General features: G+C 24.4%; 3 protein-coding genes across 6 annotated transcripts in view; 2 read left to right on the top strand and 1 right to left on the bottom strand.

Annotated features, from left to right (window-relative positions):
- Positions 1-6117, top strand: part of LOC126896404 (signal peptide peptidase-like 3) — an 8579-nt gene extending 2462 nt beyond the window's left edge. For all 3 annotated transcript variants that reach the window (XM_050669158.1, XM_050669159.1, XM_050669156.1), the window contains exons 6-13: positions 3138-3257; positions 3438-3516; positions 3578-3690; positions 4724-4875; positions 4963-5121; positions 5268-5383; positions 5481-5625; positions 6040-6117. In XM_050669158.1, the coding sequence (XP_050525115.1) occupies positions 3138-3257; positions 3438-3516; positions 3578-3690; positions 4724-4875; positions 4963-5121; positions 5268-5383; positions 5481-5625; positions 6040-6108 (953 nt within the window). In that variant the 3' untranslated portion in view covers positions 6109-6117. The remainder of the gene's footprint in view (positions 1-3137; positions 3258-3437; positions 3517-3577; positions 3691-4723; positions 4876-4962; positions 5122-5267; positions 5384-5480; positions 5626-6039) is intronic.
- LOC126896406 (vacuolar-sorting protein SNF8) lies at positions 5596-8466 on the bottom strand. Of its 2 annotated transcripts, none has more exons than XM_050669162.1 (4): positions 8226-8466; positions 7659-8044; positions 7229-7571; positions 5596-5683 (listed from the first exon to the last, which is right to left on the bottom strand). In XM_050669162.1, exons 2-4 carry the CDS (start codon positions 8034-8036, stop codon positions 5652-5654), a joined length of 753 nt encoding a protein of 250 aa, XP_050525119.1. In that variant the 5' UTR covers positions 8037-8044; positions 8226-8466; the 3' UTR covers positions 5596-5651. The 2 variants fall into 2 exon arrangements, with proteins under 2 accessions (XP_050525119.1, XP_050525118.1); XM_050669161.1 differs by having other exon boundaries at positions 5677-5726.
- A 366-nt stretch (positions 8467-8832) lies between these two features.
- Positions 8833-12636, top strand: LOC126896405 (arfaptin-2-like). Its single transcript, XM_050669160.1, has 7 exons — positions 8833-9006; positions 9445-9682; positions 9867-10031; positions 10243-10352; positions 10978-11189; positions 11268-11442; positions 11945-12636. The coding sequence occupies exons 2-7, from the start codon at positions 9517-9519 to the stop codon at positions 12101-12103; spliced, it is 987 nt and encodes a 328-aa protein (XP_050525117.1). The 5' UTR covers positions 8833-9006; positions 9445-9516; the 3' UTR covers positions 12104-12636.
- Positions 12637-16590: the final 3954 nt, after the last annotated feature.

The raw sequence follows: 16590 nt of genomic DNA, 5'->3' as shown, positions 1-16590 counted from the left end.
TTTTTTTTTTTTTTTTGTCTGTCACTACTTTTTCTCAGCTCTCACTGGACCGATTTCTTTTAACAATACGTCAAAACATCACAAATTGTATCTAATTGAAGACATTACCCTTAAAAAATTTAAAAAATTTCCCTCGTTCCCCGCAAATGGGGGAAATATCCAAAAAAATTACAAATTTAAAAATCGATAAATTTTGTCATTTTTTTCTTAAAACTTCCATAACTTTTTCAAAAATCAACAAATCAACATAATTTTTTTTATACTAAAACCCTAGATATTTCCCTTTCGTTTGATATCATTTTTTTGAAAATCTAACACTTAACCTGCTCATGTGGGGGATTTAAAATAGTAACTTTTTTACAAAAACTATCTTTTTCAACTTAATTTTTGAAAATGTTCCGGAAATGCTGCGTCCTTTAAATATATATCAAATTAAAGCTTATGTCATGTATTATAGAATTAAAAAAAAAAATTTGTCCCGACGACCTATCTTCTATGCGCAAATAGCTACCGTATTCAAAAAATATGCAATTTTTTTTTTAAATTCTGGGTTTTGTATTTTATTTTATTTTAAAATATCTTATTAGGGGAATACACTGACTTTCATGAATATTATATAATTTAATTGACATAGAATAAAGTTCATAAGACATACGAAATTAAACTTATTAAAAATTTTTTACTTTTTTAAAGTCGAAAAAGTAATTTTTAAATTTGAGTTAGCTTAAATAGCTAATTTTATCATATGACAAAAGCAACGAACAGTTGCCGAATGGGTAACATCTGTGTATTTTCACGCTTAGGGTACGAGGTTCAAATCCGTCTGTAGCTTTTAATATTTTGCATTTTTTTTTGAGTTAGAATAAAATTAATATTATAGTCTCCCCTCGTGAGAAGAAATTTATATTCATGTTAATATTATTTTACTATGTAGTTTTTTTTGTTGCTACGATTTATTTTGCCAACCCTCACTAGACCTACTTTTTTTAACGATACGTCAAATGATTCATTTAAGTTAATGATTAGTTTAAGTTATTACTCTTAAAAATCGAAAAAATATTCCTTATTCAAATAAAAAGTAGCTTAACCAGCTTTTTCCATACAAACAATTAAAATCATTAATTTTTAATATTCTAAAAGTATTTATTGTCGAATTAGATTTGATATGATAAAAGTATTCAAAAGATACAAAAGTAAATAATTTTACTTTGTAATTTATTAATTTTTTAACTCTATTTGTGTGTGCTATTACCAGTCTATAATATTCCGAATTTGTTTGTAATATGTTGCTATATAAATCATAAATTTAAAAAAAAAATGATTTTTAGTTTCACCTGAATTTAACGATGGATTTTTACAATTATAATCAAATTTTATAATACGCTCAATTAAGTAAATCATTTTAATAACTTTTTTATTGTGGGTTTTTTTGGTCATATAATCATTAAAATTAATTAAATTCTGAATATTTCCATTGTACAATCTTTTTAAACGCCAAAAGTTAATTAGAAATGATTCCTATGATTTTTATTTAAGTGATCTATTATAATAAAAATACAAAAAAATCGAATTTTTCTGAAAAATGTACTGTAAATAGTAATTATAAAATTTCCTGATTGCATATTAATTTTAACAATTTAATTTTTTTCTATTTAATAATGTCAATTTCAAACTTGCAAGTTGAACTATAAGTTATGGTAACAAATTCATTTTTTTTTCATTAAAACTTACTTTGAAAGACAATAAATGTAGGTTCAAAATTATTACCTTTAACATATTAAAAATCAAAATCAGTATTAATTTAATACAATTTTTTTTGTTCTTAATTATTTTTTTTTTTATATGTAAATACTTATTTTTTAATAATAAGTAATAATATTAAAACTTAGAAGTAATAGAAAAAGTTTAATTGCACATTTGAAAACATCGCGAAAAGTTTATTTAGAAGAGTATATTTTTTTTTCTGATGAAAGTTCCTTTTGTTTAGTGTATTTATTCATAAGTAACAAAATTTTTTAATTAAAAATTATTCCATCAATGCTTTAAATTTGTATGCGCATTAAAAGTATATGAATATACAACTCCTTTTTATTTTTATATTATCTCCGTAAAAATTACAATATTATATTATTGAATACCACTTTCATACTCAATTTAATTACTGTAATTATTATGTATTCATATATTATAGTTATAAATCGGGGTAAAATTAAGGGAATAAGTGTTATTGTTGTTTTTGAAATAATCTACCAATTTCATTATTTTCTATTTAATAATATTAATTTCAAAATTGCAATTTGAGCTAAAAGTTATGGTAATAAATTCATTTTTTTTATTAAAACTTTCACTTTAAAGGACAAAAAGAAGTAGGTTCAAAATGATTACTTTTAACATATTAAAAGGAGATAATAATTTGAAAATAATTAATTATAAAAATTATATAATATATAATTAAAAGAATTACTAATCTGGATATAATTAAGGAAATAGGAGTTGATGTTGGATTGGGTTGGTTACATTTTTAACTTTATAATGCTATAACTTATTGAAAAGTGTATGAATCAACACGATTTTTTTATGAGAAATAATATTTTTTAATAATCCCTTTTTCATTCGACGTACTTTATCTTAATCAGGGTATTAATAAGGAACTAGCAGATCACGTAGCTTTTGTAATTATCCACCAATTTCTTAAAATTAAACACTATCTATAGATTTGCATCGAAACGTTTCTTATGATAGTGATTTTAATCACTGTCAGATTAAATCTATACTGGATCCAACTATGCAACGTCCCCACTATGCCGCGACCCCACTGTGCTGGGTTTTTTCTTTGAATATTTATAAAATATTCTTATTTATTAGACCATGTTAAAGTATTGTTGAATAATTTAAGAGGTTAATTTAATTTTGTAATATAAAATGTGTTGAGAGTAAATTTTTTTCTACAGCATTTTGTTATTTTTTATTTACATATTACATATTTAAGTATATGTATTAATGTCTATTAGTGTTAGATGATTATTTAAAAAAAAAGCTTTAATACAGTTTTCCATATTTATATATAAATAAATACATTTAAAATTTTTAAACTGAAAATTAAATTAATTTTAAATTTACATGAAATAATTTTACAGATGTTCAAACTTTAGATACAATGCAGGCATTATGTTTGCCATTAGGAGCTTCTATATCATTATTAGTGATGTTTTTCTTTTTTGATTCTATGCAAATATTGTTTGCTATTTGTACAGCTAGTAAGTACATATTTAATTTTAAGAAATTATATTGATAATAATAGTTCAAATACAATATACATTATTATATAAATACCATACATCATATTTATGTGAATTGTTTACTCTAATAATTCATCATACTTAATAATGTGTTGTTCAAGTTATTAAGTTGTTTTTTTTTTTTAATATTTTTATTAGTTATTGCTACTGTTGCTTTGGCATTTCTATTGCTTCCTATGTGTCAGTATATTATCAATCCATGTTCAGACGGCAACAAGTAATATTTTTATTATCATTTTTAACATATCTGTATATAAATGAACAAGTTTTATTTTCAGGATCTCATTTGGAATATGTGGTAGATTTACACCTGCAGAACTTTTATCATTTTCAATGGCATTATTTATAGTTTGTATTTGGGTATTGACTGGACATTGGTTATTAATGGATGGTAAGTAAATTTATTTATTTATTTTAACGCTTTATACTCCCATTAAGAGCCATAGCGGCCTCCTCCAAAGGAAAAGGTTTCTAAACCATTCATACTTTGGGACGGGTGGTTAGTCCGTTGTCAGAGAGAGGAATGGCAACTCTAATTACCAAACTGATCTCTTGTTCTCCAAAGAAAGCCGCCCATGACAGAGTTTTGAACCCTAGGCAGTGTGCGTCAAGTACTGCCACATTACATACTCTATCATACCGTCCTTTATGTATAAAGTAAATTTATACATAACAATTTTTTTTAATTTGTAGTAAAATCGATTAAGTTTGACTTGCTTGAATAATATATTTAGCCATTTCAACAAATATATGTTTATTTAGAGTCACTAATTTTATAGCATACGATAATATTATTTGTAATACTACTATTTATTAGAACATAATATAAAAAAAAATTATTTTACCTATATGAAGTATTTTTCTAGTTAAAAAAAGAAACAAATATTATTACTAGTATTTGAGCTATTTTTTTGTTTATTTGTTATGTTTTATTTCTATCTGTAAATCATAAAAAAAAATTTTTATTTTTTATTTATAGAAGAAAGAAATTCCATATGCCAACAAGTAAATTAATATTAATATTGTTTAAATAGGTAGTTTAAAAGTATGAAAATTAACTTGTTTAAATTTGTTGTTTATTAATTGTTAAAATGCATGAATCAAAATATTCACTTAAAAGCTACATATAATTATAGTAATTAGTCAAAAATCTAAGCGTTAAATTGTGAATTTTATGATGTATAGCAATATTATTTGTTTACCATACATTTTATTTTTAGTTGACTTTTGTTACCAAGTTAGTCAATATATTTATATTATTAACTTATTTGGGATATAAATTTTTAATATTGATCTTTATATGTATTATGTATATCTATTATATATTTGATGTAATATCAACATAAAATTTTACATTTAAAAAATTAAAGAACTCCTTGTTGAATTGAACTCTGGGGAAAATAAATTTATTTTTTTATTTTTAGCGATGGGAATGGGACTCTGTGTTGCATTTATAGCATTTGTCCGTTTGCCAAGTCTCAAAGTGTCCACTTTATTGCTAACTGGTTTGCTGATCTATGATGTTTTTTGGGTATTCTTTTCATCGTATATCTTTAATACCAATGTTATGGTTAAGGTAATTCTTATAATAATAATAATTAAATATTATTTTTTATGTTTAATTAAATAAATTAATATTTTTTGAAATGTAATTATTGTTAAGGTTGCTACAAGATCAGCTGAGAATCCAGTTGGTGTTGTTGCCAGAAAGTTGCATATTGGTGGTGTAGCTAGAGAAGCTCCAAGATTATCACTGCCTGGAAAGCTTGTATTTCCTAGTCTTCATAATGGCCGATTTTCTATGTTAGGATTGGGCGATATTGTAAGTTGGTTTGAATTACATTTTTAAATTTGTGTAATATTTTTAAAAATTGTATAATAATGAAACAGAATCTAAAATTTTTGTTTCATTTAATTTTTAGCTGTAAGGAATACATTATTTCAATAATAATTTATGTTTTATATTAGGTAATGCCAGGATTGTTACTATGTTTTGTACTTCGTTATGATGCATATAAAAAGTCCCAACTGTTGCATTTTGGTGAAACTGGTGTTCCACCTCCTAGGCATCTAAGCAAAATAAGGTAAATATAATATGATACAAATCATACAAATATTAAGAAATATATTTATATTTGAAAAATTGTATTGAATTGTTTTCCTTTTTTTTTTTTTTTTTAGTTACTTTCATTGTTCATTAATTGGATATTTTCTTGGATTAGTTACCGCTACAGTTTCTTCAGAGGTTTTCAAAGCAGCTCAACCAGCCTTACTCTACTTAGTTCCATTTACATTATTGCCTCTTCTTACAATGGCATATTTAAAAGTAATTTTTTACATCATTTTATGATATTAACTTCCTTTAATTTTATAGGATTCAATTTCTATAATTTTAATATAACAAATAATGTTCAAATTTTGTTTTATCTAAATGCAACACAATTTGAAATATTTAAATTTCTATGCAATATTTTTAATATATATTAAGATACTGATGGCCTAAACATTTTAATTTATTTTATTTTATATCATACTTATATTGATATTATAAGATACTTAGTTAAACAAACTCCTTTTAAAAATTTGTTCTAATATCTAAATTTAAACTGTAATACAGATGGCCAGCATAATGAACATAACATTTACATCTGACATATTTTGTTTACTTATTATAATTCTTTTAACATTTGCTATAAATGCTAACATAAATAATTTTATAAATTTATGATAATTTACTTAGGGTGATCTGAGACGAATGTGGAGTGAACCATTTATAATACAACAACCTTCAAAACATATGGATGTATAGGTTTTTTAGTTGTACACTAGTAATGTTAATATATTTTTAATTTTTTTTTTTCACGAGTTATTTTAAAATTTTTAAATTTAGTTAAAAAAATATTTGTTTTGTATGAGTAAATGACTCAGAATTGTTCCTTAAATTTCTGAACATACAACTAAAGATTATTTATCATTGTATCTTATTACCCTATTGTGATATAGAAAGTGTAATACTAATGATAAAAAGTTTGTTTTATTTATTTTATCGACTCTATTTAAATAATGCTGTACATTTTTTAGTGTATAAATAAAATAGTTATTTTCCTCGTTTTTACATTATTAGTCTGTTAAAAAAAAAGAGAGAGAAAAATATAACTTTGTATTCTTAAACTTTTATTGAATTAAAAATTATAACTTCATGATCTAATTTTAAATATGAATTAGAAGTTGCCAAAAAATTTACTTTTGTTTGTAAAATTTATATTGTGATTGACAGCATTATATTTATGAGATATGCAATTATACATTTTAATGTTATGACAGAGTCTACCTGCATAACAGTTAATGATAATTAAACTTTTACCTAAGTAAAAAGATGCTTGTAAAAAAATTGTTACAATTGATGTATAAATATATATATATATTTTTTTTTTACTAAAGAAACTTAATTTCAAATAATAACTTGTATTTTATCTATGCTTAAGTTATTGAAAATATTTAGTTGATTTTAGTTTGATAGTAAATCAAACTAAAATTTGATATTTTATAAATTTATAAATGTTTTATGTATTTTGTCAAAATTTCAATGAAAAACGAGAGGTGTATCTAAGACTGATTTATGTTGTAATTTTTTTCTCTATTGTGCAAGTATTTTTATTAAACATTTCTTCCTACTTTTTTGTTTTTTCTTCACAGTATGTTAAATTTTAGTAACTGCAATCTATTGTTGTATTCCTAAGTATAACTTATTAATAAAAAATATAATATTTATATTTGTAGAGATTTTATATCATTACCAAAAATATAGCTTTATTTTTTTTCTAGTGAATGTGTTTTGATTTTTATGTTATTTATCACAATAAGAATTATATATTCAATTACAATTTTTTATTTAAAAAATCAAGAAGATATACATTCAGTAAACATACTTGGGAACCAATACAAAAATTCTTCACTATTTTGATTATCAACCCAACATAAGCCTTCAGTTACCATTTGTTCAATTGTATTGGATGCTCTTCTTTCTTCCCATTTTAAATTTTCTTGTAATGAATTTAAGGAAATGAATGGTTGAGTAGATGATGATAATAGTGTTAGCACAGTTGTTTGATCCATACTTAGTTCTCCGGGTACAGACTGAACCATGTATTGTCCTTGACTAATAGGTATAACACTAAATCCGTTTCCAAAAATTTTTAATTTTTTTGTTGCACATAATAAATCGTCAATAGTTATTTCTTGATGTTGCCGATTTCGACCACGTGCTTTTACCTTAAATATACATCAAAATATCTAATAAAAATATTGGAAATATTATTTTGTAAGATAAATTATTTAAATCATGTATTAATAACTAACCAAACGTTCTCTAAGCTCATCTAACAATATGATGCCTCCATTTTTATAGCTAGTTGCTATGCAAACTTCTACAATTTGTATAGCTAATTCATAGTAAAAATCACCAATACCAAGGACTGACCAAAATCCTTTACCTGAAGCCAATGGATCAACTCCAATTGAAGCACACATTTCTTGAAATTGTCTTCTGAATAATGAGTTTTTTTTAATTTCATTTTTGTATTTAGAAGCGAATTCTTCAAGATTACTTCTAAACACCTCTAATTGCTTGGTCATCTGTTCTAATTGATTTTCTTGGATAACTGTCCCTTTATCTTTGTATTTTTCTTGTTCTAATTTTTGTTTATGAACAGCATTAATTCCAACACGTCGTCTCATTTTAAAACCTAGATTTAAAAATTATTATAAAAAACTTTTAATAAAGTTTATTAGAAGATTAATATGTTAAGTGATCATTTTATATTTCAAAATTTGTTTTATTAACATATAACAAAAAAAATATGAACGTAAACAATTTTATTTAATTGATTATAAAAAAAAAAGTTAAAAATTAATATAAAGTTTTACTTTTATAAAATCTACTAGTTGTTTCACAATTTATCGATAAGAAATGAAGATATCACAGGGAACAATTGTTTTTTGTAATAATTTAACTTATGTTTTCTCTTCAAAGATTTAATAGAAAAGAATTGTTAAAAAATATTTAAGATATTTAATATTTTCAATAAACACATTGATTTTAACCAATTTAAGTTTCGAGTATTATTTTTTCTTGTTTCTGAATATAAATTATTTACAAATTCAAAAAACATTTATACATTTAATTCATATTTATATGAAAGATAATATTATCTTTTATCAGTTTGACTAATTGGATTGGAATGACAACAGTTACTATTCAAACGACAAATAATATGTCACTCTTTCGTTATGAAGACTACCAATTATTTTCAATTACACTCATGAAACATATTTTCTTTATCAATTATCAAATTTTTTTCGGGAATAGTAGTTACGGTATAATTAAATAAAAAGTCAGAATAGAAGAAATTCTACACATTATCTATAGTAAAAATTTGTAATTATTATCTATGGAAAATATGACTTGTGGATAAAGTGGTAGCAATCACTTTTGAAGTGTTGAATAAATATCTTATATACAGTACTACGCTTATTATGTAGTTAAATATATTGAAATTTTTTAATAAATCAAATAAATAATATTATATGTTTCTATCTTAATTCAAATTATTGAATACGAAGTATACCATTTATTTTAATAAATAATATTAACGTACTTCATATTATTCAAATTAATAGATTTTATTTGAACAATCTGTGTTGTTTTGTAAGTCAAATAATATGTTAATTTGTATTGTTGATATTTCTAAGTTAATTGATAAATTTATTCATGAGATATTTATTATTATTTTAAGTGAACATTAATTTTAGATGTAGCTTGTCCTTTCTAAATAACACAACCCTTTCATAAAAAAAATTATTGACTTAAATTTAAAACTTTCATTTATCAAATTTTTGTAGAAAATTTTAATTTTTTTCCTTTGCAATTTTTATAAATTTATCACATAGGATAAAGCTATGAGATTGGAATTAAAAATATAAAGATATATTTAAATTTTGATATGAAAAAAAAAACTATACAATTTATTCATATTTTAAGAGCAATTAAAAATAGCTATTAAAACTAATCACATCTATATAATTAATGTATTTTTGGCCAGTTTTTTAATAGTTATTTTAATTATTGTTTAAATTTTTTTTACAGCTGTGTTGAATGAGTTTTTGTTTGAACTGAGGTACCATTTGTTTTTGGAACCTATTACATAAAAGAATACAAATGTCACATAACAACTATTCTGGAGAACGTACTATTCATGAATATATAAATAGAAATGCAGAAACTGATAACATGCATCCAGCTATACTTAGGTCAGAGGTTGAAGCTAGACCCATGAGATCTAGATCATTTGTTCCTAATTCATTACCTTTAACAAATACTGCTTGTAAGTAATGTTTATAGAATAACTTAAATTTTTATTTTTCTAGTATTTTGGATATTTGATAATTATTTTCTATTTGAATACACTATTTTTTTCTAAGATAATCAATAAGGGAATCCGACATTCCCAATCGATCCCAACATTTATAAATAATATTAAAAAAAATTATTGAATATTTTTGATATAGCTCCTAAAGGTTATACACCTAGTCCACAAAATGGAGAAATACCTCATTCTAAATTTTCCACTTCTAAAATTGATGTGATTAAAAACTGGAGTGTATCAACTTATAAGTGTACTAAACAGTTAATAAATGAAAAACTTGGAAAAACATCAAAAACTGTTGATATAGGTAAGGTATATTAACATTTATTACTTGCTATATTCTTTGCTATAAACACTTTTTTATTCTCTTAATAACCTTTCAAATGTATCTAATTTTTTTTCCTAAATCATATCATGTAAAATTTAATTTTTGTATGTTATAGCTAAAATTAGTACATCAATTTTAAAATAACTTAATAGCAATATTTTGTGTTACAGTAATTTTTAATTTATTATAGAATTAGAGACTGAAATTGAACAATTACGAGAAACCCAAAAAAAATATGGAAATATATTAAAGCTAGCTAAAAATATGGCTACACAGTTTCATAACTTTATTCAAACACAAGTAATTATTATTTTATTGCTATATAATTTGTAATGTCCAATTTTTATGGATTGAACATTGATCACAGACATTAAATTTCTATGTAAACTATACAAAAATAAACAAAAGTTTTTTGATAATTTTGTTACAAAAGTTTATTTATTTTTTAATAGATTTCAGCAGTTTCTTACAATTGAATTGCTTATTGAAACAAAGACCCAATTTCAAATTATATGTTTTTAAGGAGATACAAAAAAATGATTTTTTAGATGTTTTATTTTTTATTTTAATATACAACTTTTCATATAAAACCATTAATTTAGTTAATTTAATTTATAAAATGTAAATTATTTAAATTAGCATAGCTCAAATAATCATATAAAATTGATAAAATTGAACCCTTTTTTAAATAATTATTTTAATTGTTAAAGTTAATTAAGTTTTATTCAACACTACATTAAAATTAATAAAATCACAGTATTTAATATTATGTATCACAAGAAAAAATGTATTTTATGCAAAAATAAGGGCCCAGTTCAGCAAAAGTTGAACTGAGCCCTTATTTCAATAAGTGATTTAATCATTTTTTCTTAGCTCAAAATTACTGGTATTCCTACCATTATTTTATTTATTAAATATTTTGTAGCAATTACTTGGTGAAGCATTTGCTGATTTAAGTCAAAAATCACCAGAACTTCAACAAGAGTTCATACAAAATTCCGAAGCACAAAAGTGTCTATCAAAAAATGGCGATCACTTACTTAGTTCTCTAAATTTTTTTGTTTCATCAGTCAATACTCTGTGTAATAAAACTATAGAAGATACATTAATTACTATAAAGCAATATGAATGTGCCAGGTATTATTATACTGTTATTAAAATAGAGTTAAAATTTCTTACTAAATAATTTTTTCATATAACTTATCATCATATTAGAATTGAATATGATGCATATCGTTCAGACCTTGAAATGTTGGCTCAAATACCAAGGACCACTTCAAACACAATACGAGTTGATGAGGCTCAACAAAACTATCAACAACACAAGGAAGAATTTGAAAAATTACGTTCTGATGTTATTGTGAAGCTTAAATTTCTTGATGAAAATAGAGTAAGAAAAAGACATTTCTAATTATGAAATTTTATAATATAGAAAATATCTTAACAATTTTATTAATCTTAACTCGTGTCTCAATATCTTAATACAAATTCCTGCTAATTTTAAAAAAATATAAAACAGTTTTATGGTAAAATTTTAATTAATAAAATGATCAATTCAAAATTTTATGTATGCTTCTTATATGGGTGTATTATAAAAACATGGATTTGAGAGGCAGGTTGAATTAAATAGAATGACATTTTTTATAGTATTATTTGAATGTTCAAAATAAACTTACAATAAAAATAATTTAAATTTAACAGTTACACAATGAATACCAAGATTGAACTGAGATCTAATTTCATATAAATTAGAAAAAAGACTTTTAAGTTAAAATTATTTATTCCATAAATTAAGTATGACGGTTTCTAATTCTTTCTATTTTAAGTTCATAAACTCATACTATTTTAGTAACTTTTGTCATAGTAATATTTTATTATCTTCTCTTAACTAGATAAAAGTAATGCATAAACAATTATTGATGTTTCATAATGCTACAATAGCATATTACTCTAACAATCATCAAGCTTTAGAACTATCATTAAAACAATTTAATTTAAAACCAAAGTCACCTACTACACCATCACTGGCAGCATCTTGGTTAGAAAAGTAATTCAACAACAAAAAATTGTTTTATTTCATATTTGATTTTCAAATCATAAACTGTAATTTATTCAACTACGAGTATGCATTTTATTGTGATAAATTTAGTTTTATTGTCATCTTTATTCTGGAGTTGAAGGCATCAGTGCAATAATGTAGGAGTTCCAACTTTCTGTAAAATCATGGTTTAAACAAATGTAATAAAAAAAAATATGCATTTTTTTCAAACAAAAAATGTCAAAAATCCATATTAAAATTAAAAAAAATTAAATGTACCCGTTAGTAAGCTTCTATATGAAAATCTTTAGTTTTTTTACTAAAAAGATTATAAAAAAAAATAAAGCTACTATATTTTGCACTGATATTTTCAATTAAATCTTGTGACATATTCTTTCATATACTAAATTATTGTATTATTTATTGATAAATAAATATCAATTATTTATTTATAAAATCATCTATTTATTGTAGTAATTGATTTTTTGTTTATTTTCTAACTTCTATTTTGATTGAAATATTTAACTTCAAGACTAAAATGTTAAATGTATTATAACATAAAATTTTCAATTTAATATTGATTAATCATTTATATCACACAAATTTAAAATATGTTATCAATAATTATTATATGATTTACTTTGTAATTATATATATTTATTTATATTTAGAATAATTATGAATGTTATTAAGCTATTGAAAGAACCTTCAAATACTATTAACTACAGATTTTTTTTTTAAAAAAAGGACAAGTACATATATAGTGTATTTTTTTTTTTTTTAATGAAGTATTAACATAAGTACTATCTAGTCACTTTTATTAAATTATTTTATTTTTATGTATAAGAAATTGTATGTTATTCTTATAAATTTAAAAAATGCACTATAAATAAATAAACATTAATCAAATGACTTCAATTTATAAATATATATATATATATATATATATATATCCAGTTCCATATTTACGGAAGGACATTTGGGACATTTGTATTGAGCTTACTTAAAAGAGAGGACTCCGGAAAAATAATTTAGAAGGATTTACATTTTATAAATCAAAGATAATCTTATTTTGTTTACTTTAATTTAATTATTGTATTTAAAGAGTTCAATATTTTAAATTGTACTAGGACTATGAATTAGGTATGGTAGAGCCTAGATAGATGACAAATTTAATAAAATAGATACATACAACACGACACCAATATATATAGTATTCAGTAAGTAAGAAAAAGGTTTTCTATTGATCTCATTGTTTGTAACAACTGACCTGTTTCCTTACTGAACTTTTATATAATCAATATTTGTCAAACTTGTACTATATATACCTTGTCTTACTCCTACTTATTCTCATCCCTTTTTTAACACGCTTTTATTAGTTTCACATGTATGTTGTTTGTATATTGTTTGTATGTTGTTTGTATGTAAGTTTGTAACTCTCCAAACGCCACGCGTTATCGCATATTCCGTTGTCTAGACTAGACTGTTATACGCATTCACCCCTCCCCACGCCTCGCTCACAATACGACGGTACACTATTCCTATAAAAATTTATTTTTAGTTATCGTACCCGTACACGCGTGCTTGTCATCAATATTATATATATGTAAACAAATTTTTATTTTGACTGACCAATAACGCCCGCGTCTAATGCGCCTTACGTATATATATATATATTCCTACCGCCGTTTATACCTCGGGTATAACGTTAGTCCGACCCGCCCGGCCATAAAACACAGCTATACTTAGTNAACATGCACCACGGTTTCTCTCCTTGTATTTCTCTAGTAATTTCATCCATGATTAAAATGTAAATGCTTTTTAAATGGACAGACACAGTATCGTGTTTTCCTTAGCCACACATCACGTTATTAACCTTAATAGAAGTCTATCGAGATTTGAATCATAAGTGCCTGGTGGTAAGGTTTGTCTCGACGATGCCTTGGGTCGCGGTTTCTTATCCCGTACCGTTTATTCTTCTATTCATACAATTTCCGGTACGCTTTCTATAACCGCCGTCAAATTCCGACCGGTCGTACGGTATAGGACATTTCAAAAATATTCTTATCTTTTTAATTGAAATAGATCAGCTTGTGAAATTTGGCAACCAATATGAATAAATAAATTATCGGTTTTACATCCTTCTTTTCCCCAAACTTACATGCTTCAGAGGGTGGTGGCCCTCCTTTGCAGGTTGGGAAGTCAAAGATGGTTCTTGGATAGGCTAATGATGGACAGTACGGTTATTATGACACGTTTGCACCAGAAACCAGATACCATCAATAAGAAAAATCTCGTTGGCACCCTGGTGATCGAACTCGGAACTCCATGCGCCGAAACATAAGTTTCTACACATTAGGCCACGCCGACGACTTTTGGCGTATAAATATATTTTGCAAATTTATAATTTTAATTTTTTCTTAGTCGTCATATAATAGTTGGAAAAGACAAGTAAAATATAAAAGGGGGTGAAAGAAATTATGTATAGCACTTGTTCAAAGGTGGAATCATAACCCTTTGGTACTCGCTTTAAAAACACTATTGATAAAATCACGCGTTATTCTGGCCAAAACAGACTTAGTAAGAATCAAGAAATAGCGAACTTTTTAAAAATCAGAAAAGTAGATACATGCATAAACAATAAAGAACATGACGTCTCAAACGATTTAAGAACGCCACTAATTCGGACAAACTATGACTTATATTCGTTGAGAACAAATCAAAATAATATTAGGACCAATACGATGTTACTAAGCAGTACCGAAAATAACAGTACTCCAATAACGTCTTGACTAACAATTTATCGCTAAAACAAAATATATAAGTTATTTTAATTATTTTTTTTTTAAATAATTAATCTTATTTAACATCTTTTCAATGATGATAGTTTAAAAACGAAAAAAAATATCGTACCTTGTCTATTTAATGAAAAGCAGAAATTTGTGTGTCGATACAAGCAAGGAACAGTGGCGATTTCATAAATGGTTAGCGGTGTGTCACACCCCAAAAAATTTATTCAAGTCATTCGTGGATGGTACTTTTAGAATATATTGTGGAATTATTACTCACAATAATCACACATTGAGGTAACTTAGTCTGAAAATGTATCATCAATAGTTAAGAAAATTCACACCATACCCCCTAAAAATCTTTTTTAAGATTGCCCCTGGACGAAAGTTTCTTTAAATGTATAATTTGATAACACAACTATTTATTCTTAATATACTTTATCAAGTATTTGGTCCTTTTCCCCTTTTATTTTTTCAGACATTATATTGACCTCAGCTTCAGTATCTGACTTAATATTTATCAAATATATACAAAGTATTCAGTAAATAGGGAAACATGTCAATTTTAGAAACAATGAGAACAATAGAAACCCATTTCCTTACTGAACACCTATATATGAATGGGAGATTATCGTTTTCGCCAGATCTGAATAAGGTCGTTTTTTCGTTTCCGCTATACTAATCTACCTGTCTATCTACTAAAAAATTTGAGAACCATATAGTTTTATCCATGGTAGACAGCTACCCGTTCCAACATTTTTGGCATTTATTTGTTAAAGAATTCAAAGTTACGTTCAGGTCTGTTTTATGGTTTCTGTGTGGGGTATTAATATTAATGAGCAAAATAAACTAATTTTTTATAATATTTTTTTCCCATCACCATCAATTTACATTTTCCCTCCTTAACCATCCCCTAAATATAGCCACGTAGTTTTAAATAATTACTTATTTTATCTCATAGATACACTTTAATAAACAAAATATGGCGTTTATAACCAAAGGTAAAAAAATTATAATAGATAAATGTCTTAAGTATGTATATATATATATATTTGTAAATAAATAATAAATAATAAATAATATAATATAATAATATATTAACCGGTGGTCCTTAAGCTTCTATTTGAATACAAGTATAAACTATCGGTTTGGCAGAAACGAAAAACCGACCTTATCCAAATTTTGTCGGAAACGATACGGTAAATTTTGGCGGAAACGATGAACGCCCATATGAATAGCATGCCACCAAACTTTTTGAGTCTCAGTACTATGTACTATTAATTCAATTGAAAATATATCTTAAAACTCTTCTAAACTGTCATTATTAGATCTTATTAATCTCTTTTTCATTAAACATCTTACAACCAAATGGAAACTGATTAAATCCATTTTTATAAGTTACAATTTTTCCCATATGTAGAAGAATTTATTCTTTTTGCTTTTTATTATACTGTTTTACAATTATATTGAACTGTTAAAATTGAAGTTATTTTTAAAGTTACCTATTGCTTTACTGTGTATTGCACCTGCGATTTTGAACTACTTGTTTGATTTTGATTATTCTTCATACATTTATGTGATTGTGGTTTTTTATATTTTCTTGGATTAACAACATAACATTTTTAACTCTTGGTGTTGATTTAATTTTCAATTGTTTTAATTGAATTGCATAAATTAATTACTTTTTATAAATTTAGATTGCATTTTCTCA

The sequence above is a fragment of the Daktulosphaira vitifoliae genome, unplaced genomic scaffold, assembly GCF_025091365.1.
Source record: "Daktulosphaira vitifoliae isolate Bord-2020 unplaced genomic scaffold, ASM2509136v1 Scaffold_1, whole genome shotgun sequence".
NCBI lineage: Eukaryota > Metazoa > Arthropoda > Insecta > Hemiptera > Phylloxeridae > Daktulosphaira > Daktulosphaira vitifoliae.
The sequence above is the reverse complement of the archived record's forward strand: the minus strand, read 5'-3'. Positions and strand labels throughout refer to the sequence as shown.

Excerpts from the sequence above, each read along its gene's own strand:
- LOC126896405 (XM_050669160.1), top strand. The coding sequence starts at position 9,517 with ATGTCACATAACAACTATTCTGGAGAACGTACTATTCATGAATATATA. Across the intron at positions 10,032-10,242 it reads ATCAAAAACTGTTGATATAG|AATTAGAGACTGAAATTGAA; the intron begins GTAAGGTATATT and ends AATTTATTATAG. Across the intron at positions 10,353-10,977 it reads ATAACTTTATTCAAACACAA|CAATTACTTGGTGAAGCATT; the intron begins GTAATTATTATT and ends AATATTTTGTAG.
- LOC126896406 (XM_050669161.1), bottom strand. The coding sequence starts at position 8,036 with ATGAGACGACGTGTTGGAATTAATGCTGTTCATAAACAAAAATTAGAA. Across the intron at positions 7,572-7,658 it reads ATGAGCTTAGAGAACGTTTG|GTAAAAGCACGTGGTCGAAA; the intron begins GTTAGTTATTAA and ends TGTATATTTAAG. Across the intron at positions 5,727-7,228 it reads ATTTTTGTATTGGTTCCCAA|ATAAAACAAAATTTGAACAT; the intron begins GTATGTTTACTG and ends TGTTGCATTTAG.